Source organism: Lichenostomus cassidix, chromosome 10, assembly GCF_008360975.1.
Source record: "Lichenostomus cassidix isolate B80296 chromosome 10, HeHo_3.0, whole genome shotgun sequence".
In the NCBI taxonomy this organism is placed as follows: Eukaryota; Metazoa; Chordata; class Aves; order Passeriformes; family Meliphagidae; genus Lichenostomus; species Lichenostomus cassidix.
This window is the reverse complement of record NC_139491.1, coordinates 20146885-20174691: the sequence shown is the minus strand read 5'-3', so window position 1 is coordinate 20174691 and position 27807 is coordinate 20146885. Positions and strand designations below refer to the sequence as shown.

The following is a 27807-nucleotide window of genomic DNA, read 5'->3' as shown; positions in this document are numbered from 1 at the left end:
CACTGACAGAAAAGATTTTGCTGGTCCAGCAGTGAAGTTACTGGAGAGTAACAGTGTGATGGAGCTTAGGCTGAAGCACAGACTGAGGAAATGCACGTGCATGGGTACAGGAGCAACACCAGGAATAAGGTTAAAACGCAAGGTATGCATGAAACAGCACAGAGCACCAGAGAGAGCTTCAGCCAAAAAAAGAGGAGCAAACTGGACCAAAGACAAGGTGTCAGGAAGACAAAGAGCAGGACTAGAGTCAGTAAATTCCCAGAGGAGATCAGGAGCTCTGTGAAATTCAGGGATTTCACCTAAGATTTATGAGATGTGAAGGAAAACAAGAAGGTAAAAGACACCAAAGAGCATCCCCTTCTATATGGAGTAACAGGCAAGACTAAAATCAGCTCATCATTTCCCACAACGGGTCTCAAGACATTGCAAGGACATGACCACCAGCATCCCTTGTCCTCTGTGTCTCAGAGGAGTGAACTGGCTGGACAGGCATGCCAATCTCAGTGTACACAAGGGCGCAGGGAAAATCAATTCACTTAATGCTTTAATATAACAAAATTCCCCTTCCTGCTGTTTTGCCACACTGATTCCCCACTCGTGGTGGGATGTGGGCACACAGTCCCATGGAGCAGGGGGCAACCATGCACCGCTTTATTAGGCAGTGGTGCTGCACACATGGCCATGGCCAGTCACTATTTACATTTGGCAAAGGATGGCAGTGAGTACTGAGCACCGGTGCAAGTGAGGGCAGCCTGCCTGGCCCCCCACATGCCCCACTGGCCCCAGGCAGGTCCTGCTCACTACTCCCAGCCTCTTTACCTGCAGGCACAGCCATTTTGTCTCTCATGGGCAGAGCTAGGCACCCTCATGGAGGCAACTCAGGCCTGCTACCGGATGATTTATCCCTGTACTCTCATACACTGCCCCCCTCCCTGGACTCTCCAAGGTCCCAGCTCCAGTCCTGGCATCCCAAGGTCTGGCTGGAGGCAAGTGTGGACAGCTGGCAAGCCCCTCTCAAGCTCCTCACACAGGGGGTCCTTCCAGTGCCATGCCAGCAGGCAAACCAGTACATGGGAGCCCCTGGGAGAGCAGGACAAGGGGCCTGGCTGCAGCAATCCCCAACAGCACTGGCCATGCCCAGCGAGCTGCTCGTGGGTTGACGGTCTGGAGCCCATCCTCGGCATGGTGACACTCAGCCCTGCAGATGAGCCAGTTTTGAGTGCACCCAGCTTTGAGCCTGGCTCGTGGGGGTGAGTACTATAAGGTACGGATAGCCACCGGGTAGAGCAAGGACATGTGCTCAGCCCCCTTGATGGGCAGCTTGCGGCTGGCGTAGTGATGGATGATCTCCGGCACGCTGTCAAAGGGCGGGCTGTGCTGACCCAGCACGTACTTGTTCTCCTGTGTCCGGGACAGTTTCATGTGCATGAAGCCCTGGCTGCTCCTGCAAGGACAGATCAAGGCAGGGTTAGGGGGTACAGTTGGCCCCAGCCTCCCCTCAGCTCCTGACCCCCCAACACAGACAGCCTGCCCCTGCAGCTGAGGGGGACACTGCTGGCTTCTGCCCGCAGCCATGGCCCTGCCTGTGCCATCCTGCTCCTGGATGACTCCAACAGAGCCCACAGAGAAAGGGAGGGGACATGGCCAACCACGCTGCACTGTGTCCCCTTGGGGAGCATGGCCATGCAGTGGGGTGTGCAGGGCCTATCTGGGGTGTGTGTCGGCAGGGAAGGCATCACCTGGGCAAAAGTAGCGGGGGCTCTCTCACTGTAGGGTCACGGAGAGGTAGTGTTTTTTGCTCCTCACATGTGACAAAGCCCCTTTTGCAGCCACTCTAGTTTTCACGGGAGCCCTTTAGATCCCAGATCTCCAGCCTCACCATGGCAAATGAGGTGTTTCTTCTGTGGCCCACAGCCGAAGGATTTTCTCCTTCCCCCTCTCCCCAAGCCACTGCTGCGGGCTCCATAAAACTCACTCAGCATAGCGAGGCCATTTCCCAGCACAGCATGGGCACCAAGCCACACCAAGCTGTGCAGGCAGATCCTGCCACAAACACAGATTCCAAGTGATGGACTAATGGCCCTGTTGCTATTAATTTGTGTCTCCAAGGAGAGCCACAGCCTGTCTGCAGCGTCTGGAATGCATATTATGGCAAAATATTGATGACTTAAAAGCAGACAGGACCTCATCAGCAATGCTGAACTGCTTCTAGGGCTGCACAGACTGGCCCCATCCCCCCGGCTGGAGATGGGCCGTAATGGACAGCCTGGCTGCATTAGCAGAATGCGTTTGCAATCCATTTAGAGACAGAAGCAAGGAGCCAGCTGTCCTAGGAGGCAGCCACAGCCCCCCACTAGGGGCTGAGGAAAAGTAATAGCTTGGCCATGTCCTGTGTCCCAGCGGCAGGGAGCTGGAGCGCTTCCACACGGGACTATGGAGAGATGATACTGGTTGTGTTTTGCCCAAATCGCTCCACAGATCTCTGTCACAAGCTCAGGGATGCGATGAGATCGCACCCAAGGAGAGATGACTGAGGGAACAGGCTGCAAACACCAGCAGGCAGGACAAGGGATGGGTGCTGCTCCCGCTGAGCACCTTTACAGGCACAAGGAAGGATCCAAAGCTTTGCAGCATTGCCTCAGCCACTCTCATGGAGGCACAAGCCAGGAGGGACTCACTCTCCAAGCATCTGAGGCAATGACACGACCCTGTCCGTGACAGACAGTGTGGGGCTGCCTAGCCTGGACTAGCCAGGACTGTCACTGGCAGGGTTAAATCCTTCCAGCTACCTGACCTGCTCCTGGCTACTCTCTCTTGTGTGCATTTTCTTTTAAAGCAACACCAAAAAACTTTAGGTCAGCATTAGCACACTTTTCAGACCATCTCCTTGGCTGTGCCTACTCCCTCAAGTAAGAAAAAAAAAAAAAAAAAATAATAAGAGCCGCAGACAGCCAGCTTACAGCTATATAAAAAGCATCCCAGGGGATTTCCCTTGAACAGGCTCTACAGATAAAGGCAGTGGAGTAAAAATCCTGCCCCCAAGGCTGTGGGCTCTCTGCAAACTCTGCAAGGACAGGCAATGGCCAAGCAGCTCCTGGATGGGCTGGGGAAGGTGGGATACTGCTGCATACCACGACCTAGCCACACATGCCATCTGAGTGGAGGATTTTGCCATAAGGCTATGGATGGCGGCAAGAAGTAAGGGAAAAAGCACTAAGAAGCAGGTGTTGGAAAGCCACCTTTGGTGATGGAATGCCCCCTCCCAAACTCTCCAACATACATGCTGCCTAATGCCACTCACAAGGTGATGGTGAGACCGCTCACAGCCTCAAATGCAGCTCACCAACCAGAAGAAGCTGTTGCTTCAAAATGGCTCACAAGCCAGGACAAGGAAAAAACACTGAGAAAATTAAAACATCAGCAAAAATTCTGCCAAGAAAAAGAAAAAAGGGAAAAGGGAGTTCTTCCAGAAGGGTTTGTTGGCTGATCTGAAAGCTCTAAGTGCAGAAGGAAGAAAGAGTATTTTCAGTGGAACTCCTGCCCTGGTTTGGTGCTGAAGGCAACAAAAAGAGTGAAAAAAAATATGGAGAGAGACAGAGCAATCTAATTCTCAATTGTGCCACTGGGGAATAAACAGAGAGGCTGAAACCTGTAAGGGAGCAATGCAGGTAGAGAGACCATGGGGAAACTCTAAGTATACTGAGAAAAGCATAGGGTTATGGGGCCTGTTGCTGGGCAGAGATAGCTGAAGTGCACCATAAATACTTGTTTCCCATCTGGCAGGAACAGAGCTAATATAGCTGTCCAGCAGAAGAGCTAGAATGTATTTGCTCATCCATCATCATCTTCAGACAGTAACAGCTTTGATTTTTTGGATTCATGCTGCCTCAAGAGCCAGGAAAGAGCTGGATGACGATCTGTGGGCAGCTCCCCCCTATCAGGACATGTGCAGAGATACTTCATGCAATTTTGGCATTCAGGGAATCTGGAAAACTTGGGGAGGATGTAAAGATTCCCAAACAAACCCCAAGCAGAAACCAAGCTGTGCTGTGGGGATGAGGTTTCCCTACTGGCAAACCAGAGCAGGGTAAAGCCCTCTCTACAGTTGAGCAATGGATCTGTGAGCTGGGGAGGCAAGGATGGGTACCCACATTTCCATCAACAATGGGATTGCATAAACTTTCTTTTCCCATGAAACTAAGCTACAAAAAAAGGGGGAACAAGAAGGCACAGCTGGAAGCTGTAACCAGACACATTTGACTGATTTGATCGATCTGAGGAATTATTAGCACTGCCAAGGAAGAGCAGTGGCCCTCCAGATCTCCAAGCCTTCCTGAGAGATGTTTTTGCCAGACACCAAACAGAAACCTGTGCCACACCACAGAAAAGTAAGGACTTCATACTGCAGCCATTTCTGACCACTCATGGTTATCTCACAGTTACCTAGTTAGCATGGGCACAATTCACCTGGGGCACCCACCTATGGCACCGGCTCACCTCTGCTGTGGGTCCACAACCCCCAGCCCCACCAGGCTCACTCACTTCAAGGAGAGGGAGAAGTCGTTTTTGCTGGTCTCGCTGTTGCGCACCAGGTAACTGGCCTCCTTGCACAGCCTCAGCAGCGTCTCTGCGTCTGTCCGGCTGATGGCCCCATGGTACCAGCTGGAGGGGGAGAGGGATTGGCTGTGCTGGGTGCAGAGCAGACAGCATGGGAAGTGGGGAAGCAGCAATGCCAGCTCCCCAGTGCCTCCCCAGGGACTGCAGCCATATTCAGGGAGAGGGAAGGGGGTGGCCCACCACTGGGGCTGGGAGACAAGGGGCAGGGACAAACAGGCTGAAATGTGGGGCCAAGGAAGAACGCAAGAAGCAGGTCTGCCCCAGGGCTCCTCATGGTGTGGCCACAGGGCTCCCTAGTGCAGCTGGAGGGGTCAGGCAGGCAGGACTCACCACTGGCTCTCCAAGGGCAGGGCAGGGTCAATCCTCTCCCCAACAAGGGGGCCAGGCTCAGCAATCAGCGTCTTTGTGCTCTTGAGACTGCTGGAGCCGTGTCTGAGGGCAGCCCTGACCTTCTCCTCCCTGCAGGGTGAGGTGCGGCCATACCCCAGCCCCTCCGATGGACCTGCAAGACAGACATATATCACAGGATCACAAGCCTAGATCCCAACTTTCCCCAGCAGGAAGAGCCAGAGCCACTTACATCATGCTGGGGTCCCCTCACACTGCCCCATCCCCCTGCTATAAGCAAGGGCAGGGCAGCTCTTGGGCTGCTGCTCACTGCAGTGCCCAGGCTGGGTGTCCCCACCATGCTAGCCTGGAACCAGTAGCTGAGCCCATCAAAAACATTTCCAGGGAGGTTTCAAAAGTTCAGGAGTTTTTGCTAATGCAAAAATAGATTCAGTGGCTGCAGTAGAGTTAAGTGAGATGCAGCAAGAAGAGGTTCCCCAATCTCAGAGGAAAAAATTAAATTTAAAAAAAAAGGAAGAGGGAATAAATGGAACTAAAGGAAGCAGTCAGTTTGGACCGATGGACACATTTCTGCTGGCGCAAAGAAACATGGGGTGAAAAAACAATCCCTGAGGTGGGAAGGGGATATTTTGACTGCAGGTACTTTTCCCTGGCGCTGCCATCTGCCTGTCACCAGCCCAGCTACAGCAACGAGCACAGGGGATTGACCAAGCTGTGCCTTGGGGACCTGGCCTCCCACCACTTGTGATTTCCACACAGGATGATTTCAGCATTAACAATATTGTTTCTCCCTCCTTCCAAGAGTTCATTATTACTCCCTGTACCACCAACCCCCTTGCACAAATTACTTATCAATCGAGCAGAGCTGCCACAGCATGGGGCAGCCAGGGGCTGACGCCATGGTGGCACAGTTAGCCCAGAGGTAGCCAAGCCCAGGAATCACAGCTCCCAGGACTACTGGAATGGCCCAGACAGGACAACTTCTCTCCACGCTTCCTGGCTGCTGGAGGGGGAGGCAAAAAATACCCAGAGGGATGTTTTCCTCTCTAGCAGAGCATCCATTAAGGCAGCTGTTTGAGTGACACCTTGTTCAGGCCCTATGTAGGCGAGCAGGACTCCAGCCCCATCAGCAATGCAAGGAGGGGAAGACAGCCAAAAGCAAACCCAGCCAAAATGCTCTGCAGCTTAGCATGTATTAAACCATCCTAAGCAGCAGCTCGGGGAGGAGGTGCCCGGCATTACGGCTTGACAAGCCCTGCCTCTGCAGCGCTCTGGCTTTTCATCAGCCGTGCTTGCCCTTATACATCACAACCAGCCTTCAATTTCAACTCATCACCTTAAAAAATTGGGGCAATTGTTAAAAAGCCAGACAATCAAACAGCCCAAGTGTTTGCTGGCGGCACAAAGTCATTGCATTACAGGCTCAGAAGAAATGCATTGCACCTGTCAGAGGGAGGCAGAGGCATGTGCATGATAAAACAGGATATTAAAAACCAGCCATTAGGAGGAAGCAGACATCCTTCAAGACATTCAAGTCGCCCCCAGACATGGGAAGTAGAAAATGAGACAAAACTCTGGCAAGATAAACTTAACACAAAAAAGCAAGGCAAGTCAGAGGGAAAAAAGAGACTGTTGCTAAAACCAGGACAAATGACAAACTGATGTGTTCATCAGGAACGGGATGCATGTCAGAGTAACTGCAGGGATAATAAATGATGGGGGAAGAGAAGAGGCTGCATAGCAAAGAGATTAATTTTTCTTGCATTCACTGCAGGAAGAGGATCGTGAAGTTCCCACCTGCCAAGACCTTCTTCTTGAGGACTGATCTCAGCCTGCAGCATCCCCACAGATTTGGGAAAGATCCAATAAAGCCCAGGCAGAGCAGCCAGTTTGCTCTGGAGTGCCCCCACTATCAACACCAAAACAAGCCATCACCTGTAACCTGTGCTCTAACCCACCCAGGAGGCAGCAAAGGCCACACTGGCGTTATCTTACAAAGGTCTGCAGGGATCTGGGTAACTGCAGATAAGAAAATCAGACATCTGCACCAGGCACATCGCAGTGCCCATCCAGACAGTATTAGTGACACATGGGCAGGCATGGCATGCCACTGCACAGGAAAAGGCACAACTCGCATCCCAGCTCCCCACTGGTAACAACCCAGTCATGGCTTTCCACAAGCTTCCCCCACCTAATACTCTTTGGCAAAATTCTAATTCACCACAGTGTAAGAGCAAGGTCCTTAAAATATTAATAAAGGGTTAAAAGAGAAGCAGCAGTATTTGGCTTTCATAAGCGAGACTGCCAGCAGCATCCAAAGGGGATTTACCCAGGGGCTCTGTGCTCAGCACACACAAAAAAGGCTTCACAACAAGGCAAACCTGAGATGACAAAGTGTACCTGGAAGATTTGGCTGCTAAGGATAGCAAAAGCAAGAGTGGAGAATCCACAGGGACCTTCTGACACTGAGCAGCAAGATAATAAAACAGCAGAGGAAATGGAGCAGAGCTGAATGATGAAGAGGGGAAAAACAGCCCCAACTTCAGCACTGGGATCTAAATAAGCTGCTAGCACACCTGTAAGGGACCTGGACATTAAAAGTCGAAAGAAAACATCAGCTAAATACTCAGTGCAGTTGTTGAGAAGACCTTAAAAGCAGCCATCAAATGCTGGGAATTTGGAGGCAAAGAGGAGAGAAAAAAACAGACAGTAACGACTCTGCCACAGAATAATCTCCTGGAGCAGCTCTGCTGCTGCGAGCAAAGAGGCACCAAAGAGCTACAGAAGGTGCAGCAGGACAAATACCCAGTGTCCAGCACATGACAACTGAAGGTGCCAGGAGGAGCTGGGGGAGGGCAGAGGAGGAGGGTTGTGTCTGGCAGTGCCCTGGGCAAGCTCTGACACGTCGCAGCAGGCCAGGGTCACAGCAAGCACCAGACGCAGCCTCCCCGGACACGCCTCTGTCATGCAAGACCCACCATTGGCGTCTTCGTAGCTGTGCTGGCCATGCTGTGGAGGGACGGGGGCACTGGTCTCCCCATCCCGGGGGCTTTCACCGCTGTCGAGCTGTCCCACCGGCGGGGGCCATGGCAGGTCTTTAATGACCTTGATTTCAACTGGATAGGGGGTGGGGAGGGTGTGGGAAAGAGAGACAAAGAGAGAGAAAGAAAGGGCTTAGGAAAAAGCATCAGCAACACCATAGGCCCAGGGAGAAGGAGAGCAGTTGTGGGGGGAAAGACCTGAGGACTAAATTCCCAGCAGCCCTACACTAGCTTGGCCATCTCATCCCCTCCACACCATGAAGCTTGAGGTGGGGCACATTCCCAATGGAGAACTGGTGCTCCTCCACCAGTTTTTCCAGCCAGCCCTCTCTGGGATGTGGGGGAGCCTGCAATCACCCCATTCTACATAATTGTCTGTCTGGGGGTCTTGGCCAAGCATCCCATTGCCATCTGCCCTGCCTGTGCATCTGTCTTGCCCTAGGTGCCTCCTAGCCACCTACAGGGTCCACATTCCCCTGCCAAGCACCAGTGGGCTGCAGCCTTGTGCCAGTACCAGCTGCCCATCAGCAGGGGTCCCTTGAATCCCCCAAAGGGGGAATGGGCCAGCAGAGATACTTTGGCATCACTGGAGAGAAAAAACATCCCACAAGGCACAGCAAGACCTGCTCTGGCTTCAGAAAAAAAAAAGGCAGCAGGTCCCAGCGTGGCCCAGAGAAAAGAAACCTGACTCCCTTGGGGCTCGGAGCAAGCCTGAAGTGCCCTGGGCAGCACCCACATGCATCCACATGTGAGCCAAACCTTTGAACACACTACCTCCACCCAGGGATATCAAGGAAGGTGGCCCATCCAGAGCACAGACACCTCAGCCCAAACCCAGCCCAGCAGAGCATGGTGTTCCATGATGGAGCCCAACACATTGAATCCTTGGCCCCAAGCACAAGTAGGCACTGTGGTGCTGAGCCCAACACACACATCTCCAGCTCGCAGTGCCCAAACCCAAAAGGTGAACCACTCCCCAACCACAAATTTCCACATTTCTCTCTGCCATCATCTCCACACAGTGGCACCAGCCTGAGCACCCTCAGCACTGCAGCACAGACACACAACACCGCATTAAAATGCATCCTAGATAAGAGTGTGGTAATTAGCCAGCACCGGCGAGGAGCCAGCACTAATGCACAGCATGAATTTCCTCATTACCAAACACAAACACAATCAATCCTGCAGCACGGATAAATAGGTCATGGAGGCTGGATGAAGGCTCCTTGGGTATCCTCCAGCCCTGAGGAAAGAGGGATCTGCTTGAGCCCAGAGATGAGCTTACCCCTGCAACCAAGCTTGGGGGAGTTAACTTGCACCAGAGGCTGTGATCAGTCAGAGGCAATGGGAGACAGGTGTTGGATAGGTTACCACGACAGCTCTATCCATCACTCTGTCCAGCCTGGCTCCCTACTCAGAAAAAAAGCTTCTGCAAGAGCACAAGCACTCCCTAAGCTATGGAAATGCAGAGGCCAACATTACTGACCCCCCCGAAGAAGAAGGAACCCCAAGGATCCAACTTCACAAAAAGTGTTGTTTGCTTTATGGCTGCACCCAACACTCACCTGCAAAGGCTTTGGAGATCCGCTCCTTCTTCCACTCCCAGGGCTGGTCATATTCTTCCGGCGGCCGCTCGTCATCCTCAGGCAGTCGGGACTCTCTGGACCTGGGGCAGGCTGGGCAGTCACTGTCCATGTCCAGCACAGGCTCATAAGGAGTGTCGTAGAGATGCAGCGGCCGGGCAGGAGCTTCCCATAAGCCCTTCTGGCGGATCTCTAGCAGCAGAAGAGGGTAAAGACCATGAGCCTTCTGACCAATGCAGCCCAGGGTCCTCAAAACTGTGCTAGATGATAGGGGTCAGTGTCACCCGTGGGTAAAATGGGGCAGGGGAGCATCAGCGGAGGAGGAAACAGAGAACAGCTGCCAGAAGCAGGAGAGCTGCTCAGCAGCACCAAGATCCCCACAGTACCACACCCCCACTCCTGGGCAGCAAAACAGGGTCCATGGGGACAGAGTACCCCTGAGCCTGCTTTCCTGCAAGCAGTGAGGCTGGGTTTCTTCCCTGGACACCCAGAGTGACTGGTTTAACAAAATGCACTTCCCTCAAGCAAAACAAAGTCTCTCCTATGGGCACAAGCAGCCTCTCCACTGCTTCCTGGTTTTTCCAATGGTCTACTTCAAAAAGCCACACGAGCTTTCCAGAAGACACTTGCTCCAAGAAAACCACAGAGCTGCAAAGAAGAGCCAGAGCCTGGAGCACAAAGCTGCGATGATCCTGAGCACTGCCTTCAGGAGCACATGCTTTGAGCTCGCCTGCTTTCCAGGCCTAGTCAGGCCCACTGGGGACCCCACTGCTGCAATTCGGGCCAGACACAGCAATTTCTGGCCCGATCCTAACCGAATTAAATAGCTTGCACAACCATCTCAGTTTTAAGAATGAAATGTCAGGTCTCTCCGGACTGAGCCTGGCAACTGGGGCCCTGGGGAACAGCATTGCAGGGTGAGATATGCGTGTAGTGCACAGAAAGTCTTTGAGTGCTCTGGCAAACCCAGTGCACAAGGATATAGCTGGAAAAATTTGCCTGCAAAGTGGCTGTCCCCCACCAAGGTTTGCCTTATCTGGGGGAGCCGATGCTGTCACAGGCTGCAAAAGGAACAGAGTACAGCGGCCACCAAACCCAGGGAGCAGAGGTGTAGAGTGGCCTTTGCATGAAGCCTTCCACCTTACCAGCCATCATCTTCTGAGCTTCATACGGCTCCATATATCCATCATTCTCCATCACCTTCTCCAGCCCTGCCTGGCTACCTGCCACCTGTGCCGCATCAAAGGGATCTGCGTAGTCCTCCAGGACAGCCAGCTGGAAGACGGGAAGAGTAGGAAAAGGGTTAGGGCACTCTCTGCCTTTTTTGGGGGGATGGAAGGCAGGGAGCTCACCATAAGCTCTTCCAGCAGCAGCCAGAGCAGCCACCAGGAGCTCAAACCTGCATTATAGCAGCCCCGTAGAGCAGGTGCTGGCAGCTGACAGCTTTCCAGGCACCAGCACTCGGCTGTGGAAATGCTCCAGCCTTTGTTCCAAAAGCTAGGATGGAGCCAAGCAGAGCAGAAGGCAGCCCTGTCCCTCCCTCACCATCAGGCTCAGCACTGCCAGCACCCACGTACATGCCCTTGCCAGGTCCCCACTGTGGTGCAGAACTGCCGGCAGTGCCATACCCTCCATGGCACATAGATGCTCTCCTGCACACAGCCACATTTCCCAAGATGCAAAAGGGACACAGATCCCAAAGCAGGGGTGCCAGCTGGCACTGGCACGACTAGGAACTCACTGGTTGTTTTCCAGGGCTCCTGTACACTTGTTTGAAGGTATTTTCTAACAAAAGAGCTAAGAACAGCCTATGGTTTCCTCTTCACTCCTTCCCAGGCCTCCACAGCATCCAAATACACATACTAAGTTGAGTAAGACAAGACAGAGCCTTCCTCCAGGAAGCAGAGCCAGGAGCTTCTCAAGTTCACTGTCACAGGGTCAGCATAAAATTACTGAGATTTGTGCTAACTAGTGAAAAGGAGAGGATCCTGCAGTAGGATATGGGGCATATCCCAGACCCCAATCCCCTCCAGCACTGGAGCCACATGCCTGCTCTAGCATCTCAGCAGAGCACCCCATCACACGACACTGCAGTCCCCAAGAAGCCTGGAGCTGTACATACCACCTTCAAAGCCTGCTCTCAAAGGGGGGCCAGGCAGTATTTCCAGTAGAAACCAAGTGTACCCAAGCACCTTATCAGGGTCTGCTCACCTACCAGGATGCAAACCCCCAGCTTGGGTGGGTTTGCTACCACAAGATGGGCTATGCAGATGTCCCACAGCAAGGATCAAATGTCCCAGGCACAGTCTGGCAGCTGCCTTATCCCACCCAGTGCCAGGCTCCATCCTCACTGCCACTGCTCCTGGCCAGCCACAGAGGCCACGGCTGCTCACACATTCCTCTGCAGCTCAAATAATCAGCTTAAAACAAAACACTTCTCCCTCCTTCCTGTGCAAAATGCCTAACAATAGCCTGTAACAGCAAAACCCAGCAGGAAAAGAGAACAGGAACTGGAACTGTAAACACCTCCATGCAGTCCCCAGACTTGGCATCCCTATGAGCTACAGGAGGCTCTCTGCACCTGGCTCACCACCTCCTCCCTAAGTGTCCCAGCTCCATGGGCAGCCAATGCATGGGGAACCGGTGACCCTCTCCAAGCCTGGTCCCTCCATGCCAGGGCACGAACGAGCAGCTGATGATCTCCAGACCACATCCCATCAGCCCCAGGGCTTCCAGCTGCCCCAGGGGAGCAGAACAGGGTTCAAACATGGGAGCTGCAGATGCTCCCAACTCCTTGGCAAAGTGGCAGATGACAGATAGTGTGAGAGTACTGGCTCCATCCCAGGCAGGGCCCAGTACCAGCAAGCCAGGATAGGACTCCAGGAGCAACCAGCCCCTGGCTTTGCAGGGAGACAGGCAATCTGCTCCCACCTCTGTCATCTGAGGGGTGACGTGGCATCGCTCAGGCCCTGTCAGGCACTGGGGACACAAAGGGGGTGCTGAGCCCAGGGGTCTGCAGCCCTCTGTTTGCCACCACCAGGGTAAAATTCCCCAGGGGAAATGCAAGTCGCTGGTTCCTTTTGCAGCTGCTTGGTCACCAGAACCTGCTTCCCACCTGCTGCCTGCAAGATCTCAGTTAAGCCACTCTAAACAGCCAGGAGATCCCATGGCCTCCCCCATGCCTTGAAAGCTTCACAGAGGCTCTTGCTGCACCTGAACACCTGCAGAGCACAGCCCTGTAACAGCAAGAGCATCTTCACATGCATGCTTGTGCCAGTGGAGGCATGGGCATGCCAGCACCGTCGCTACACACACAAATGCACCAGCTCAACAGGCAAGGTAGGTGGATGAGCAGCACCATGTCCAATGCTCACCCTTGACAGAGCTCTCATGGCTCCAAGCATACTGGGGGGGCTGTGAAATGCAGTTTGCTGACCCTCCTGGGGTTAGCTGTCTGTTCCTCCAGCCCCACATCCAACCTGACCCCATTCAAACCTGCCACAAACCACATTTCCTAGACAGGCACAGACCTATCTTGCTGCTGGTGCTAGCCCTGGACCCTCCCGCTGCCCCATATATACATAGCAGCTTCAGACAGGGCCGAGAGGCTTCCCTGCATGTAGTGGTCACTGTCATAGAATCATTAAGGTTGGAAAAGACCTTCAAGATCATCAAGCCCAACCTTATTTCCAAGTGTATGTCCTTGTGTTTAGGTCTGGCTTTCCAGGGAGGAACACACAAGCTCCAGCAGGCTCCCACCGTGACCCCCACTCAGATGCTTCCAGGTCTAGAAAGCAGAGGATGATGGAGAATCCTAACAGGTCAAGACCCCTAAAACTGGGTATTTTGCTTGCAGAAGGGTGCAGAGGCACTCAGCAGAGATTAGAGGATGTGGTTTGCTGGGCTCAGCTTGGACCCAGAGCAAATGGCTCGGATTAGAGCTCCTTGGATTTGGGGGGAATTTGCCACACAGGTTTGCTTCTCCACTGCCTCAAGGATGCCACTTCATAGGAGCAAGGTCTCCCAACTGCAGGGTGATGAGAACATAAACCCATTTGTTTTTCACATGGTTAGATATTACAGCAGAGAGCCACAGAAAAGGTGGGGAGGCAATTCCTGCCTCCAGGAGCATCATAACCTTGTGATGCACAAGCAAGCACATGAGAATGGTACCTCAAGCCCCAAGACTGAGGGGCTGGAGGCTCCAGCCAGTGCCAGGAATGGGGCAAACAGCAGGGATCATGCAATTACCGGGCACATCCTAATACCCTCACACATGGGGCCATGTTATGGTTGGCCAGGAAACTGCATCTCTGACATTTCCTAATCTGAGTACTGGACTTTAAGAGCTGCACAGGGCTCTCAGCAGCAGCCACAGAGCAAATGGCTGCTCTGCAGAGCAGGAGGGGGCCACAGCCACTGGCAGGGTAGTTCCCGGGGTGCCCTAAGCCCCACCACTTTGGTCAAAGGCCAGACATTTCCATGCTTTTTCTCATGTTCCATGAGAACTCATGGGGGAGCTGCCCACTGCCTGCCAATCCCACCACATGGCTATGGAAGCATCACCTGCTCACACCCAGCAAAATCTTTACTAGATTTGAAATAATCTGAGTGCAAAGCAAGAGCCTGACATGCAAAACCACCATCCCAGGGAAGCTCTTGGTACAGACCGGTCCTTCAGGGAGCAGCCAAGCGCCACTGGCACATGGACACATACCCTGCTTGAGCATGAGTGCTTTTCAAGTGTTTATCTGGCACAGCAATGCACACCCAGATCCCTGCTGCAGCACTGAGACTGGTCTTGCTCTATTATACATGTCAACAATAAGGGGAAAAATGAAAATAAAAACAAAATTAATGCAAAGAACCCGATCATCACGGGGTTCTCACAGTCAAACAGCTTTTACGCTGCCCACCAGTGGAAGTACAGATCACAGCTCTTCAAGAGCATTCATGGTTCAGATACCAAGATCCCAGGGCAGAGCTCAGGTTCTTTGCCCTATCTTTCCCAGAAACATTCTACCTGCCACCACGATATGCCACAAGATGTTCCACTCTAAACAAAGGTTTGAAGAGGATTTCTGGGGAGATCCTCCACCTTAAAAACAAGTTTCCCGCCCTGGAGATAAAGCGCATTTGGGGTCTCCTCAGGAGATTGCTTAAACTGAGCAAACTCATTTCATTCTGTCAGGTGCAAAACCCTCCAGTTTTACACATTTGGCAGCTTGGCTTTTGGCAGACACTGAAGCCAACCCCAAAAGCAAACACAGCGCTGGCCTTCCAAGAAGGGTCTGATCCACAGCCCATGGGCCATGGCTAGGCCATGCAGCGAGCCTAAGGCTGCACCCGTGGCACAGGAGGAGGGCGCATGGGGCAGACAGCACGGCATCGGTATCGCCTAACATGACTCAGTTTGAGGAGGCTCTCGCAGGAAAGACACACACCCAAGAGCTTCCTGACCAGCTGTTCCCACACCCTGCAGCACTGACCCTGCGCTGCCAGCAAGAACAGCAGGAACTGGTCCCAGTGGGCACAGGACAAAGACGTCCTCAGGCAGATCCCCAAGCCCATCCTCAAGCATGCCCTGCATGCAGGCAACAGAAGGTCCCTCATCGCATCTCTTCTCACTGCATCCCAGTGGCGTTGCTCCTTGTGCCTAATCCAAACACGGCAGGGAAGACATCTCCAGGACATCCACCTAGCTCAGGTGGACCGCAGAGGGCAAGTTCATTGTCCAGTGCAGTAGGGAAAGGCCTGGTAAACCAAGCAGACTGAGAAGAACCTGTCCACACCATTTCCAGCAGAGTTTGAAAAGCAACGCAAGCCACTGCAGAACTCACTCTCACTCTGCATCCCCAAAGGATGCTGCAGATCCCACAGAAGGCACAAAGATGTGACGGCTCATGCTGCAACAGCAAAGCATTGTGCGACCCAGGCAGGAAGGAGTCCTGTGCCAAGATGTTCCTGCCCATTCCGCTCTCCATAATGGGCAGGACAGCGACAGCAGGCACAGGGCTCCCAGGGAACAAGGTCAGTTCCCAGCCACAAACAACTACACAGTCTCAGCCAAAACACAATCAGGAACCAAGGACTGCTCTTTCCACTGCTCTCCATCCTCACCGTCCCCACTTGGAAGAGCTGCACATTTTATTAGAGTGATTTTCCCCAACAGTTATTAACAAAAACCCTGTCTGCTCCAGCAGTTTTTTCTGTACACAGAATTGTACTTCCTCCTTTACCTCCAGCATCACCACAACCCAAGGGGTCTGTAGTCCCAATCCCTGCAGCAGGCAGGGAACAATGCCCACAGCCTCTTCCTAAGTGTGTGAGCAATTAGCCCCCTGCACAACCATCATCTCAGCAGAGGCCTCAGCCCTGCTCCAGCATCCCTTCCCTGTTCCAGGACAGCTTAACATGACCAAGAGCCAGGGTCACAAGCAGCAGTAATGCCCCAGCAGGCACTTCCATCCTCCTGTACCACCTCCAGGAAGAGCCACCATGATGCTGAAGCAGCTGGAGAACCCTCCCACTGCTCAGCCCACTGCCAAGGCCAGCAGATGAGAGCTGCAAAGCCCCACAGAGTTGCTCCACATGGTGGATGCTCCCTGGCTTCTCCAGGAAAACTGTATTAATAGACAGCTGCAAGCACTATCAAATATTGCCACTTCTACTCTGGTTTCACCCAGCCTCTGGAGCTCTGTCTGCATCCATCGTACACCAGAGCCCTAAAGAATTAGAAGCCTTCTCCCTACAGAGGCACGAAGGAGACTAGCAGTAATCTAATCACTGCCTACCTTGGATAAATGAAAGGTCTTCTTCAGCCTAGCACTGTTAGCAGCTTCCCCAAATGTACCCCAGCTTCTGACTTTTCTCTAAACTTCTCAGATTCTCCCTAGCCTTTGGATCCCTGAACAGCCTGGCTGTACCTGTCAGCAGTCCCTGCTTCCCACAGCTCTGGCTTAGCCCTCTGCACATTACAGCCTGAGTCCACATACTCCCACTACTGCTCTGATCCCGCAATGCATGCTCCAGAGGAAAAATCATTCAGACTGCCTCAGCAAACCACAGCACCACAGTGGCACCTCTGGTCCCTGCTGCCAGTGCCCCCCTCCCCATCCTCCTCTGCTGCCTGCAGAAGCCAGTTTACCCAACTCAAAAGGGGAGCTCTCCTGGGCCACTTCGGAAATCTCCCAAAAGCAATTAGTCAGTACAAACAACTCCCCAAGATCCACCAACAACAAGTTTTTCTATCTGCTTGAAACATTCTGGAGCAGATTTCTCCCGGTGCTCATTTCATTGTGCCACCCGGGAGTGCCAGGACCGCGGATGGGATCACTGACTCTATCCACGATTCCCTCCGCCAGCCAGATCTGCAATCCCATCGAGTTCGCCTGACAAGCCCCGTCTTGCAGGCGGCAGCGCTAGCGGGCACTAATTACCCCTCCTGCCTTTATTTGCGCAGTCCCCGCAAAAGCCTCTCCGCCAAGAGGGAAGCTCGGCACCAACGGCCGCAATCGCCGTTGGATTTATCCTCCACCAGATTTTTGTACTACTCAGAGCCCGTCTCCCCATGGGAAGCTTCTGCCCAGCTCCCACCTCTCACCGGGGATGTTTCTCGCCTCATTGCCGGCATCGGCAGCGCCAGGCTCTGCTCTCACCCTGGAGAAGCCGGCGGGGGGATGGCAGACAAAGAGGCGCTGAGGCTCCCTGACAAAGCAGCACGGCATCTCCGGCAGGGGTCCGGCCGCCGCCGCTGGCACGGGCAGCCAGGGCAAGCAGGCAGGAGATCCGCCGGGCACAGAGCGGTGGGAGGCCCAGGATCCCTGGCCCCAGCGTCAGAGGGCACCGCAGACGGTCCTGTGCCCCTCTGCGAGCGCGCTTCCCGCTGGGGATCATACCTGTCTCCCACGGGAGCCGGAGGAGAAGCCGGGGCTGCCCCCGGTCCCGCTGACGTGTGCCCGGCATGTCGGTGCTGCCGGGGCACAGGGGGAACGTGATATGAGAGACCCATGGAGCCTGGCCGTGGCCTCTTCTCGGTGCTTGAGAATCCTAACCCTGCTCCTAAATTGTGGACGCTAACGGTCTGGCGGGACCACCGAGGGCATCTCTGTGACCAAGGCGCTCAGGCTCCACCTGCCCCTGGGGTCCTGGTCCTGCTCCTCACGGCAGGGGTCGAGGGTTCAGCGCGGTCACTCAGGGCATCCCAAATGCCGGGATACCGCGGGGAGAGACGCGGGGCCCCGTGCCCGGTCACTCACCTCCTGCGGCAGTTCTTCGGACGGCTCGGGGCCGGCCGGGGGCGAGCTGGGGGGGGCGGGCACCAGCGGCGGCGGCGGGGGGCTGGCGGGCACCTTTTCCACAGCCTCCACCTTGATGAGCCGGTGCTTGGGCGAGACGTAGCGGGGCCCGTCGGGGGCGGCGGCAGGCGGCGGCCCGCTATAGGGGTCCTCGAAGTCGCGTTCCTTCTGCAGCCGGTAGGCCGCCACGATGTCGGGCTGGGCGGCGGCCAGCGGCTCGGCCGCGCCCCCGGGCGGCGGGGGCGGCTGAGGCGGCGGCCCGGCGCGGTAGTCGGGCTTTGGCGGCGCGGGCGGCGCGGGCCGGGCGCTGCGAAAGCCCAGGTGCTCGCGGAGCCAGCGGGCCATGGTGCCCACGCACTGCGGGGCCCCGCCGGCCCCCGCCCCGCCGCCGCCGCCGCCGCCGCGCTCCGAGCCGGCAGCTCCGCTCAGCAGCATCGGCGCCGGCGGACTGAGCGCGGCGGCGGGGCCGGGGGGGGCGCGGGGGAGGCGGCCAGTGCCACCTGCCGGAGCGCCGGGTACGGGACCTCCCTCGCCCCGCCCGCGCCGCGGCCCCGCGCCCGCTCCCGCCGGCACGGCCCGGCCTCCCCGGCCCGCCTCTCCCGCGGCCCGCCCCGCTTCCCCACCGCCTTCCGCCGCGCCCGGCCCGGCCCTCCCGTGCGCTCCGGGCCGCCTTGCGCGCTTTGGCGGCTGCCGGCTCCCGGCGGCCTCGGGCCCAATCCGGCACTGGCGCTGCCCCCAGCCACCCCGGAGCGTCCTCCGGCACCAGGGGAAGGGCCACCTGGAAGGCAGCCGGCGAGGCAGGGGGCGATGAAGGGTCCCTCGTGAGATCACAGAATGTCCTGAGCTGGAAGAGAGCCCACCAGGGTCATCAAGTCCAAGTCCTGAGTGCAGACCCACTGCCTGGGAGGTGTTTGGTGAGAGCAGCCCCGTGTGGAACCCCCGGAGCAGTTCGTTCCAGGGAAACGCTGAAACACAAGGCTGGTGCTGTGGACCCGCACAAAAAAACACTGCAGGAAGGGGTGGGCAGGAACTAGGCAGGGAAGTGTTTGGGAAGAAGGCTGAGTTCAAGCTGGATGTGCAGAGACATTGGGGCGAGGGTGCAGGGCTGATCCCCAGCACATGGGCTGGAGGACATACCCTGGCATGCAGTGGGAATGGGGCACTGGGAGCAGTGTATTGGAGCATGGCAGTGGAGCCCGAGGCCGTTGCAGCAGCAAAGAGCACACTAACACACATTCTGACTGTTCCCCCTGGACACACAGCCATCACCAGCTGCCACCCGTTCGGATCACCCACCACCAAGATCGTGTCTCCCATGCTCTCCAATGCCCCAGCAGCCCTGTCTCCAGACCTATACCCCCAAATCCTTCCCATCTCTTCCTAAATACACACCTTCACCCAAACCTGCTTCCAGGCTCACAGGCTGAATCCTGTGAAGGCCATGAAGAAAGAAAAGGGCCAGAGACCAGATGTTCCAAGAGCGGGACACCCACAGAAGTGAAGCTGTGCAGAGGCATCCACTGAGCAGGGACAGATGTCACAGTATGTTCCTACATGTCCTCACACCATGAGCCATGGTCCTCCACAGTGTGGGGACATGGTGGAACGTTGCTGTCAGAGTGCCTGGTTGGGGAGAGAAGTTTCTCATGGTGACCTTCCTACCAGCCCTGTGCAGGAGGAGACTGAGGATGGGGCTGCCAAGGAACTGAGCCTCCTGTGCCAGCCTGGCATGGTACATGCCCAGCTGAAGCCCACTGAATTCCAGATTTGCTGATTCACTGAGCACACTCTTGCTTGAGAAACCCAACCAGATCCCCCAAGTCCCACTGGATACCAAGGGAGCTTCTTCCCTAGGGAGAAGACAACCATGGAGCCCAGAAAACAATACTGCAAATCTCAAAGCATAGAAATTGCAAGATGCAAAAGGCATCAGGAGAAAAAGCATCTGCGAGGAACAGAGTGATCACCAAACTGTGTTTGGGGTATAGCAGCAGACCTCACTCCTGGCAGATGGAGATGATGAGACTGTTATTAAAATGCAGAAAAAGTAGAGATTCTCAATAGATCTGCCTGTCCAGTATTTGGAAGGAAGCAGGGCTAATGGCACTTGAGATTGAAAGCACTTCCACCCTCTGTCAGTAACCAAGGAGGATGTTCAGCAACATCTGTTGAAGATGGCTCTTGTTAAATCCTCAGGCCTGGAAAACACATGCTCAGTGTTTCCAGAGAGGGGACCAAAGAGGGATCTAGCTTGTAGTAGTGTTTGGTTTTTTTTAAATACTACCATACTAGAAGAATTGCAGAGGTTCTTCCTTTCCATCCAGTCTTGGCACATCTCTCACATCACTCCCTCCTTGGAGAGGAGCTGTGCAGCGGCCATGCTGGTATTTGACAAAGGTCTGTCTGTGATCCATGCCCATGTAAGTCCTCAGAACCTCCTCACCAGTTGTTGGGCCTTTTCCTCTTCCAGACTGGCCCAGTGTAGCCCTGTTCTCTGATCTGTGCCCCTGAGGCATCACCTTCTCACCTCAGGCTTCAGCAGAGCTTGGAGGGGCATCAAAATCCCTGGATGCACCTGAGCCCTCAGATTTGAGCTTCCCCTGGTTATTGGCTTCCCCTTGGCCAAACCACCCAGATAGCAACACAGGAAGCAGGTGAAGAGAACACAGCTGAGGTGAGAGTCCCCTTGGGAGACCCCTTTATGCTTGGGGAGCTTTAAGGTGCCCCCAGGAGATCAAATGAGCTCCTTACCACCTGCCTGGCTTGGCACAGGCACAAGCTGCTCATATTTTTTTCTGCAGTCGTGACGAGATGCTGGTGACATCCCTCTGTTCACAGTGGTTCATTTTAGGTTTGGAGGAGCAGTGGCAGATTTCTACATTCATACCACCAAAGCCAGGTTCTGTTTGCAGCTCCTGCTGCAGCTGGTGCTGCTCCAATCCCAACTGTTTACACACTCCATATCTGATGCTTGTTGGGATCCAGGTTTGACGCCTGCACTGTAGAGATTGACCCCGATAACACAAGGGTAGCTGTGATGCCAGTCTGCCTGCGAGTCACCGCGGCTCACAGTGACAGATGGCTGTCATGGAGTGTCTGGCTGTATGTAGGGACTGGGAGGGGACATGGGGCAGGACTGGCAGATGGGAGAGGATCAGAGAGCACACGCTGCACTGCTTGCATGCCAGATTCAACATTGTAGCTTCTCTCTCACACAGCCGCAGTGGAAAGCATCCCCAGGTGTGATGTGCAGCCCTGGGGGCTGCCTGCTGCTGGCACTGCCTGCAGCCCATGGAGCCCCCAGGAAGGACAGAAGGCTGGCGATGGAGCCGTTCGCACACAGTCCTCAGACAGGAAGAGAACAATCCATGGCTGTGCAGAAGTGATTTGTGGCTCACTCTGAGGGACCACGGGAATGGGGTGGAGGGGGAGCAGAAGAGCTTTCTGCAGTTTTGTGCAAGGATGCAGGCCTGGTCCTCTGGAATCTCTGCTCCCACCCTCTTCTCCACCGCTGAAGGGTCCAGGAGCTCTTTGCTGAGATCTCGGGGCTGGTGCTCACAGCATTGCCCTTCCTCTCACCAAAGGAGCTGCTTGCCTTGGTAAATCCAGACAGGTCAGAGCATGCACCAGGAAGAAAAAGCCAGGCAATGTCTTCCAGACTCCAGCCAGTCCAGCGGAGAGCTGTGTACATCCTCAGCCCTCATCCATCCTCTGGGGCCTGAGGAGCTGCTTCAGCCATCCTAGGTGCTCCTGGTGCTCATCCCCAGCTGGGGACAAGAGCCCTGTCTGGCAGCTAGGCCAAGAACAGGACATAGGACCTTCCCTGGGCTGCAGAGGGACCGTGCCACATTTTCCTGGTAAACCTTCCCCTCCAGCTTAACCTTGGGTGGTGCGGACACTGCCCAGCATCCCCCAGGCAGCAGCTTCCAATGACTCAGAGGAGAAGGTCTCTGCCCCTGCACACTCCCAGCTGACTCACCCCCAGGTAATGTGGGGGCTGAATCTGGCCCTTGCCAACGTGTCACTTGAGTCAGGTGCTGGGTCGGCTATTTCCCCTGAGAGCAGCATCTCCCTGGCTTGCAGGAAAGCCTGCAGCTCCTTGACTCTCCAGGTACTTTTTCCACAGCTTCAAATAAAAGTAATTTGCAGGAGCTTTGAAATGCCTGTGGTGACTCCTATTCCTTTCCTCCGTGGGAGCACCCCACATTACACCCCATTGTGCAGCACAGCAGGGACCAGGAGGATGTCACATTAGCTAGGTGATAGCCCAACCACCCCCAAGGTCTGCATACAGGAGGGGACATGACAACTGGAAGGTGGCAACTGTGACGCCAAAAATGTTTCCTGAGAGGCAGCCAGGGAGTCCCAGACTGATAAATGACACATCTGTTCTCTGCAAATGAACAAAATTTGGCATACGGAGGAGGAAACTGGCATCATCAGGGGACAGATGGATAAATATGACATATTGGGGAAGAATTGGCACAGCTCTCTTGCAGTGAATTTCTCTTTTCCAAAGCTAGTTGCTTTCTTGGAAAAAGCCAGCAGGCCCTTGAGGGTGATCCAGCAGAGGTCCCTACATTTCCACACTCAGATCTTTTGCAAATTGAGGTCAATGGCAAAATCTGCAATAAGACTGAATTATTCTGGAAATTGTGTTAAGAATTGCAGGAGGACTTTGAGAGGCTGAGCAACTTGGCAATAAAATGAGACAAAAGCCAGTGTTAGGGAAGTGACACACATGGGGAAACCAAGCCCGGGCTCTTGTCTTAAGTGATGGGTTCTGAGACTGGGGGACTCTGAAAGTCTGTGAAACTGTCCCCTCAGAACTCAGCAGAGGTCAAAACCTCAAAGACTCTCTGTCAAGCTGATAGAAAGGGTCAGGAAAAAGGAGAGATTAAATCAGTGGTGCCACTATTCCCTAGCCAGTCCCATACTACATGTATTCCTGGTCCCCCTATCCCAAGGATGCAGCAGAGCTGGAAAACATGCAGAGAAGGGCAACAGGATGATGCAAGGTTTCTGCACATGGGGCCTGTGAAGGACCAGGACTTTTTAGCACAGCAAAGAGACAGCTGGGGTCACAGAGCAGGGATCTGCACAGCTGGGTGAGGTGGGAGAGGCTGAAATAACACGGATAACACAAGGAGGAGGCTCAGCACACAGCAGCCCTCCCTGCCAGGGGCTGCTGCAGATGCTGCATGGTTTAGGAACAAGACCTGACAAATCCACAGAAAAAAAATCCATAAATACATATTAAATACAAGAACTGGTAGAAGGAGCCTTGTGAGTTTTTAGAGGCAGGGATCATATCTAGGGGAAGTGTTCCTACACATTTGCACTAGGAGACTATCAAAGCCTGGGCAGGATATGCCCAAAGCATGTGTCTTTACCAAGTGGAGTGAATTTCTGCAGGCACTTTTTGCAGCTCCCCAGCCTTTCTGTCAAAAAAAAAAATCATTATGCAGTGTATAGTATAATTGAGGCCACGCTAATTGACCAAAAGAAGAGATGACAACTTGCTGAAAGACCTCTGCCAGCTTGGAGCCAGATCCACGGGTCATCGCCTCAGCCATGCCGAGCCTGGTCCCTGCCTCTGCTCTTGGCACATTATGACCCCAAGTGTCACAACTGCTCTCTGGTGATATCTGTTATTTCATTAACACTTTGACGAGGTGTGGAGAGCTGTGGGGAACTTCATTTCCATAGGTTCAGGCGCAGCACCTTGGAGACAGGCCAATGAGAGAGCTGGGTGACAAGAGACAAGAGAAAAATAACTGCAGGACTGACACCCAGAGGGTGAGAAACACTTCTTTCACTGACAAATAACAAGTTTGAGGGGAATTACCAAACAGCCATTGTGTAAACTCCTTGATGTTTTTTTTTTTTCCTGCAAATTCAATTGTGTGGGCTGAAGTCCCAGAGAGCTGAATTCTCCCTACTTAGCTCTCATGGGGACAGGGTAACCAAGACACAGGAGCTTTCCTCCAGCAAAACCAGGATCATGGCAGGAAAACCTCATGACAGATGCTGGCTTGGTGGCAACAGCTCTATTATATCATGCAAATCACATGGCCTTATCCAGCCGCCCACTTCCCACAGCCAGGTGGATGCTCTTAGGGCTCCAACTGTAGCACAAATTCATTCCCTTCATCACCGGTCCTCCATGGGGTTTTATTTGCTCCTACTGAAGGGCTTGACCCTGCAAGGGCAAAGCAGTGTCCAGCTGGGATAAAATGCTTGAATCCCGCTTGTGAACAAACAAAGGAAGCAGGACCGGCTGGGAGAGCATGGATCTGAACTCAATAGCAAGTGGTAAAGTGGAATTGATTGGAGCCGCCTGCACTCATCGATCTGAGGCTGAGCAAACTAAGAAGCTGCAGCATTTGCAGCTCAATCAGAGCAACATGCTGGTGGGGGCCTATGCTGTGGGGCTGGCAGGGGACCAGAGTGGCCCAGGAAGGTGTTAATGGTGGGTTTGATTAATCCAGCTGCAACAGCCATGCTCACACAGCTGGGTCCTTTTCCAGACAGGCTCACTAGCTTTGCATTGCCTGTGGGGTGTGAACCATCCCTGGTATCCCCTTATATCTTGTAATAGGGCTGTCATCAGCCATCAGGAAGATGGGCTCAATGGACAAGAGCAAAACAGTGGCCATTCCTCCCACAGAGGGGACCAATTGCAATTGCCACCAGCCCAGTTTCTCTGAAAGGGCTGAGAGGCAGAAAATGAAGGTGAATTCAGAGATGAGCGCAAGAGGTGGAGAGGTGAAGGCTGCCTGGCAGCTCATGGTGGCCTGTTTTCTGCCCACTCAGCAGCACAAAGCTGGGTTAAGAGGTGGCTGTGTGCAGGTCATAAATCACTGCAATGGGAGGAGGCTCTTGCTGTGCACAGACAAAGGCAGTGAGAGCTGAGGTTGGCAACTGGAATCAGGTAGGGCATACATGGACATGTGACAGTGTTTATTTAGGGCTGCAGGATGGCTGGTTCTCCCCTGCTGGGACACTTTCCTCACATTCCACCTTCAGCTGGATGCTGGACACATAAGGAAAGGACTCATGACGCTGCTCTTGGCTGTGTTCCCTGGGTTTTGGACAGGATAGCTTTGGTAAATCCCTGCTCCATATATTTTGGGTACAATTTTCTTTGATTTCTGAGCGTTGGAGCCAGGGGAGGGGATCCCAAAATATAACCAAGCAGAAAATCAGTCTGTTATATCCTGTTTGTCTTCCCTTCCAGTGAGAACAATGGCAGACTGGAAAACGTACTTTGAAGTTCAGGCTTTGGAGGAACCAGGACCCATCTCATGTGCTGTTGTGGGCTGATAAAGCCTCTGGAGAGCATGACAGCTGAACACTCATGTCAGGAAATGCTGAAGTTCTTCTCCTTCAGTCCTTGGTGCACGTCTCATGAGCTACAATCATAGAATGGTTTGGGTTGGAAGGGACCTTAAAGGTCACCTCGATCCAACCCCTGCCATGGGCAGGGACACTTTCCACTAGACTTGCTGCTCCAAGACCTGTTCAGCCTGGCCTTGAACACTTCCAAGGTTGGGGCAGCCACAGCTTCTTTGGACAACCTGTTCGAGGGCCTCACCACCCTCTCAGCCAAGAATTTCTTCCCAATATCTCATATAACCCTGCCCACTGGCAGAGGGAAGCCATTCCCCCATGTCATGTTACCCCAGGTCCTTGTCCAAAGTCCCACTCCAGCTCTCTTGGAGCTCATTTAGACATTGGAAGGAGCTCTAAGGTCTCACTGGAGCCTTCTCTTCTCTAGGTTGAGCCCCGCACTTCTCCCAGCGTGCCTTCAGAGCAGAGGGGCTCCAGCCCCCAGACCATCATTTTGGCCCTAGAAGAGAATGGTGGGGACAGTCTGAAGTCAGGTTGATTGCAATTGTCTCCCAATTCATGTGTTCTGTCCTTTACTCCTAAAACCCACCCAGACCTTCATCTTCAAATTATCCCAGCCCTAGAACATTTCCCTGCTCTTGCTGTAGAATTCAGCTCTGGGCCAGCAGCACCTGTGGGTATGGGAATATGGGATGCTGGGCTAGATGGTAGAGTTGCTCTGATTTCCTTGGGAAGGAAGGTGGAATTTCAGCAGGAGAGTGATTTCCAAGCTGGATTTATGGTCTCTCAATAGCCAGAGAAGACAGCATTGGCCTGCACCACTGCTTTTCCATGACCACTAAAACACAGAGCACCTCCTCACAGCACTGGCATCCACCCTGCCTCCTCAGCACCAGCGCTGCTCCTGTGGCTGCTTTAGCAATCTGCAAGAAAAAGAGGAGGTGGTGGGGTGGTGAGCTCTGCCTCCCATCTGCATTCTTGAGACTAGAAAAGGAGGCCAGGGTCTGCCCCAGTGAGGGAACAGCTGAAGAGGGACAGAGCAGCTGAGACAGCCATGTAGTGATTAATTGCTCTTGTCCCTGTGCCAGCTGCAAGGTTTATATTTGTGCCACAGAGTGGCAAAGTCTGGGCGCAGCACCACTCTGTGCGTGGCTGCACTGGCATTTTGACATTCCAAGCACATTTAAATTCCCACTGAATGCAACCCACAGGCATCAGAGGGCTCAGAGAAAAGACATCAAGGGACAGGGTGGGAAGAGCAGAAGAGCCTGCCTGGAGCAGCCATCCTGCCTGGGTGCTGAGCAGCCTGAAGGGATCAGGTTATCCAGTAGACAGATGGGTCCCTCAATGCTTCCACAAGTTCTTCTTTTCCTCCATGCTGTCCAAACACATCCTGGCAGGTCCAAACCATCTGGACAAAAGAGCACATGGCAAAGGGCTGTTGGGGCCCAGACAACCTGGCACAGTTTCCTTAGGAGCGCTCTGTCTTGGATTGATGATATGATAATCCTTTATCCCCTATCGTTGGCTTATATGCCCAAGAAAGAAAAAAAAATGTGTGGTCCTGTCTCTTTAACTGCACCCAGCCGCAGAGAGAAACGCGGGTTTTTTTGAAAACATTTTCCCCAGCCTCGCTCCGGGGGAGGATTCGTCGCTCGGCAGAGACTGCGTGCTGGACGGGGGTGGAGTGAGCTTGTTCCCGTTTTTCCATTTCTTCTTTTTCCTCGTTTGGACCCCTTCTCTTCGATCTGCTTTGCCACCCGGAGACCCAGGAGGGCCAGAAGACAGCAGAGCTCTCCAGGGAGCTCCACCCGGCCCCGGGTGGGGGGCGAGGAGGAGAGGGACTGCGTCTGAGAAAAGGACTTTTTATTCAGGTTGAATAACTGCCTTTCACCTTGTTTTTCCCCTTCCCCTGTGCCTTGTAGGGCACTCTGCGTGGTTTTGTTAAATAAATAGTTTTTCTTCACTTTCATCTGAGAGGTTCTGTTGTGGGTGGGGGAGGGGGTGTCGGGGCCCTTCGCTCTCGGAGGAGAGAGTCTTATCATTAACCCGGGACACGCTCACATCCCAGTTCTTTTGGGGAGGGCAGCCTATGGCAGAAAGCTGTACTGGGACAGGCCATCACTGCCAGTGATAGGTGGCAGCAGCTTCTTGCCTCATCCTTCTCATCCACACCCGGTACCTTATCTCTGTGTCCTCTCATTCTTCCCTGCTTACTTCCATGTTTGGCTGACTCCTCTGTATTGCCACAGTGTTATCTCAGCCATGCCTGTTCCAGCAGTTGAGGTGACTGCAATTCTGTCAGCTTCCACATTCTAGAAACATCTGCCAAGCATCCAAAGCATGAGCTCCATGCCTCCTCCATGCCACCTGTATGCACTGTGTGAGCAGTGCACAGCATCCACCCACCCACCCAAATATGAGCTCTGCATCCTGCCAGGCCAGGAGTTGGGATAAAGGCCATGGTGACACCAGCCTCAGGGGTCTCATTCTGCCTGCCCATGTGAGTCCCCGAGGAGGAATCCCCTGGTCAATGTGTGTGTCACTGTAGGTTCTCTGTCCCCATCA

General features: G+C 54.0%; 1 protein-coding gene and 1 long non-coding RNA gene across 4 annotated transcripts; one reads left to right on the top strand and one right to left on the bottom strand.

Moving 5' to 3' along the window:
- Positions 1-527: 527 nt before the first annotated feature.
- On the bottom strand, positions 528-18444 carry SHF (Src homology 2 domain containing F). 3 transcript variants are annotated; one of them, XM_085071193.1, is made up of 7 exons: positions 17848-18438; positions 10735-10864; positions 9572-9781; positions 7944-8081; positions 4948-5119; positions 4543-4662; positions 528-1444 (listed from the first exon to the last, which is right to left on the bottom strand). In XM_085071193.1, exons 1-7 carry the CDS (start codon positions 18319-18321, stop codon positions 1258-1260), a joined length of 1431 nt encoding a protein of 476 aa, XP_084927319.1. In that variant the 5' UTR covers positions 18322-18438; the 3' UTR covers positions 528-1257. The 3 variants fall into 3 exon arrangements, with proteins under 3 accessions (XP_084927319.1, XP_084927320.1, XP_084927321.1); XM_085071194.1 differs by lacking the exon at positions 4543-4662 and having other exon boundaries at positions 17848-18444; XM_085071195.1 differs by lacking the exon at positions 7944-8081 and having other exon boundaries at positions 17848-18440.
- Positions 18445-18504: 60 nt separating this feature from the next.
- Positions 18505-22394, top strand: LOC146432960 (uncharacterized). The gene is made up of 2 exons (XR_014854380.1): positions 18505-20560; positions 21105-22394. It is a non-coding gene; the product is annotated as an uncharacterized LOC146432960 (long non-coding RNA).
- The last annotated feature ends 5413 nt before the right edge of the window (positions 22395-27807 follow it).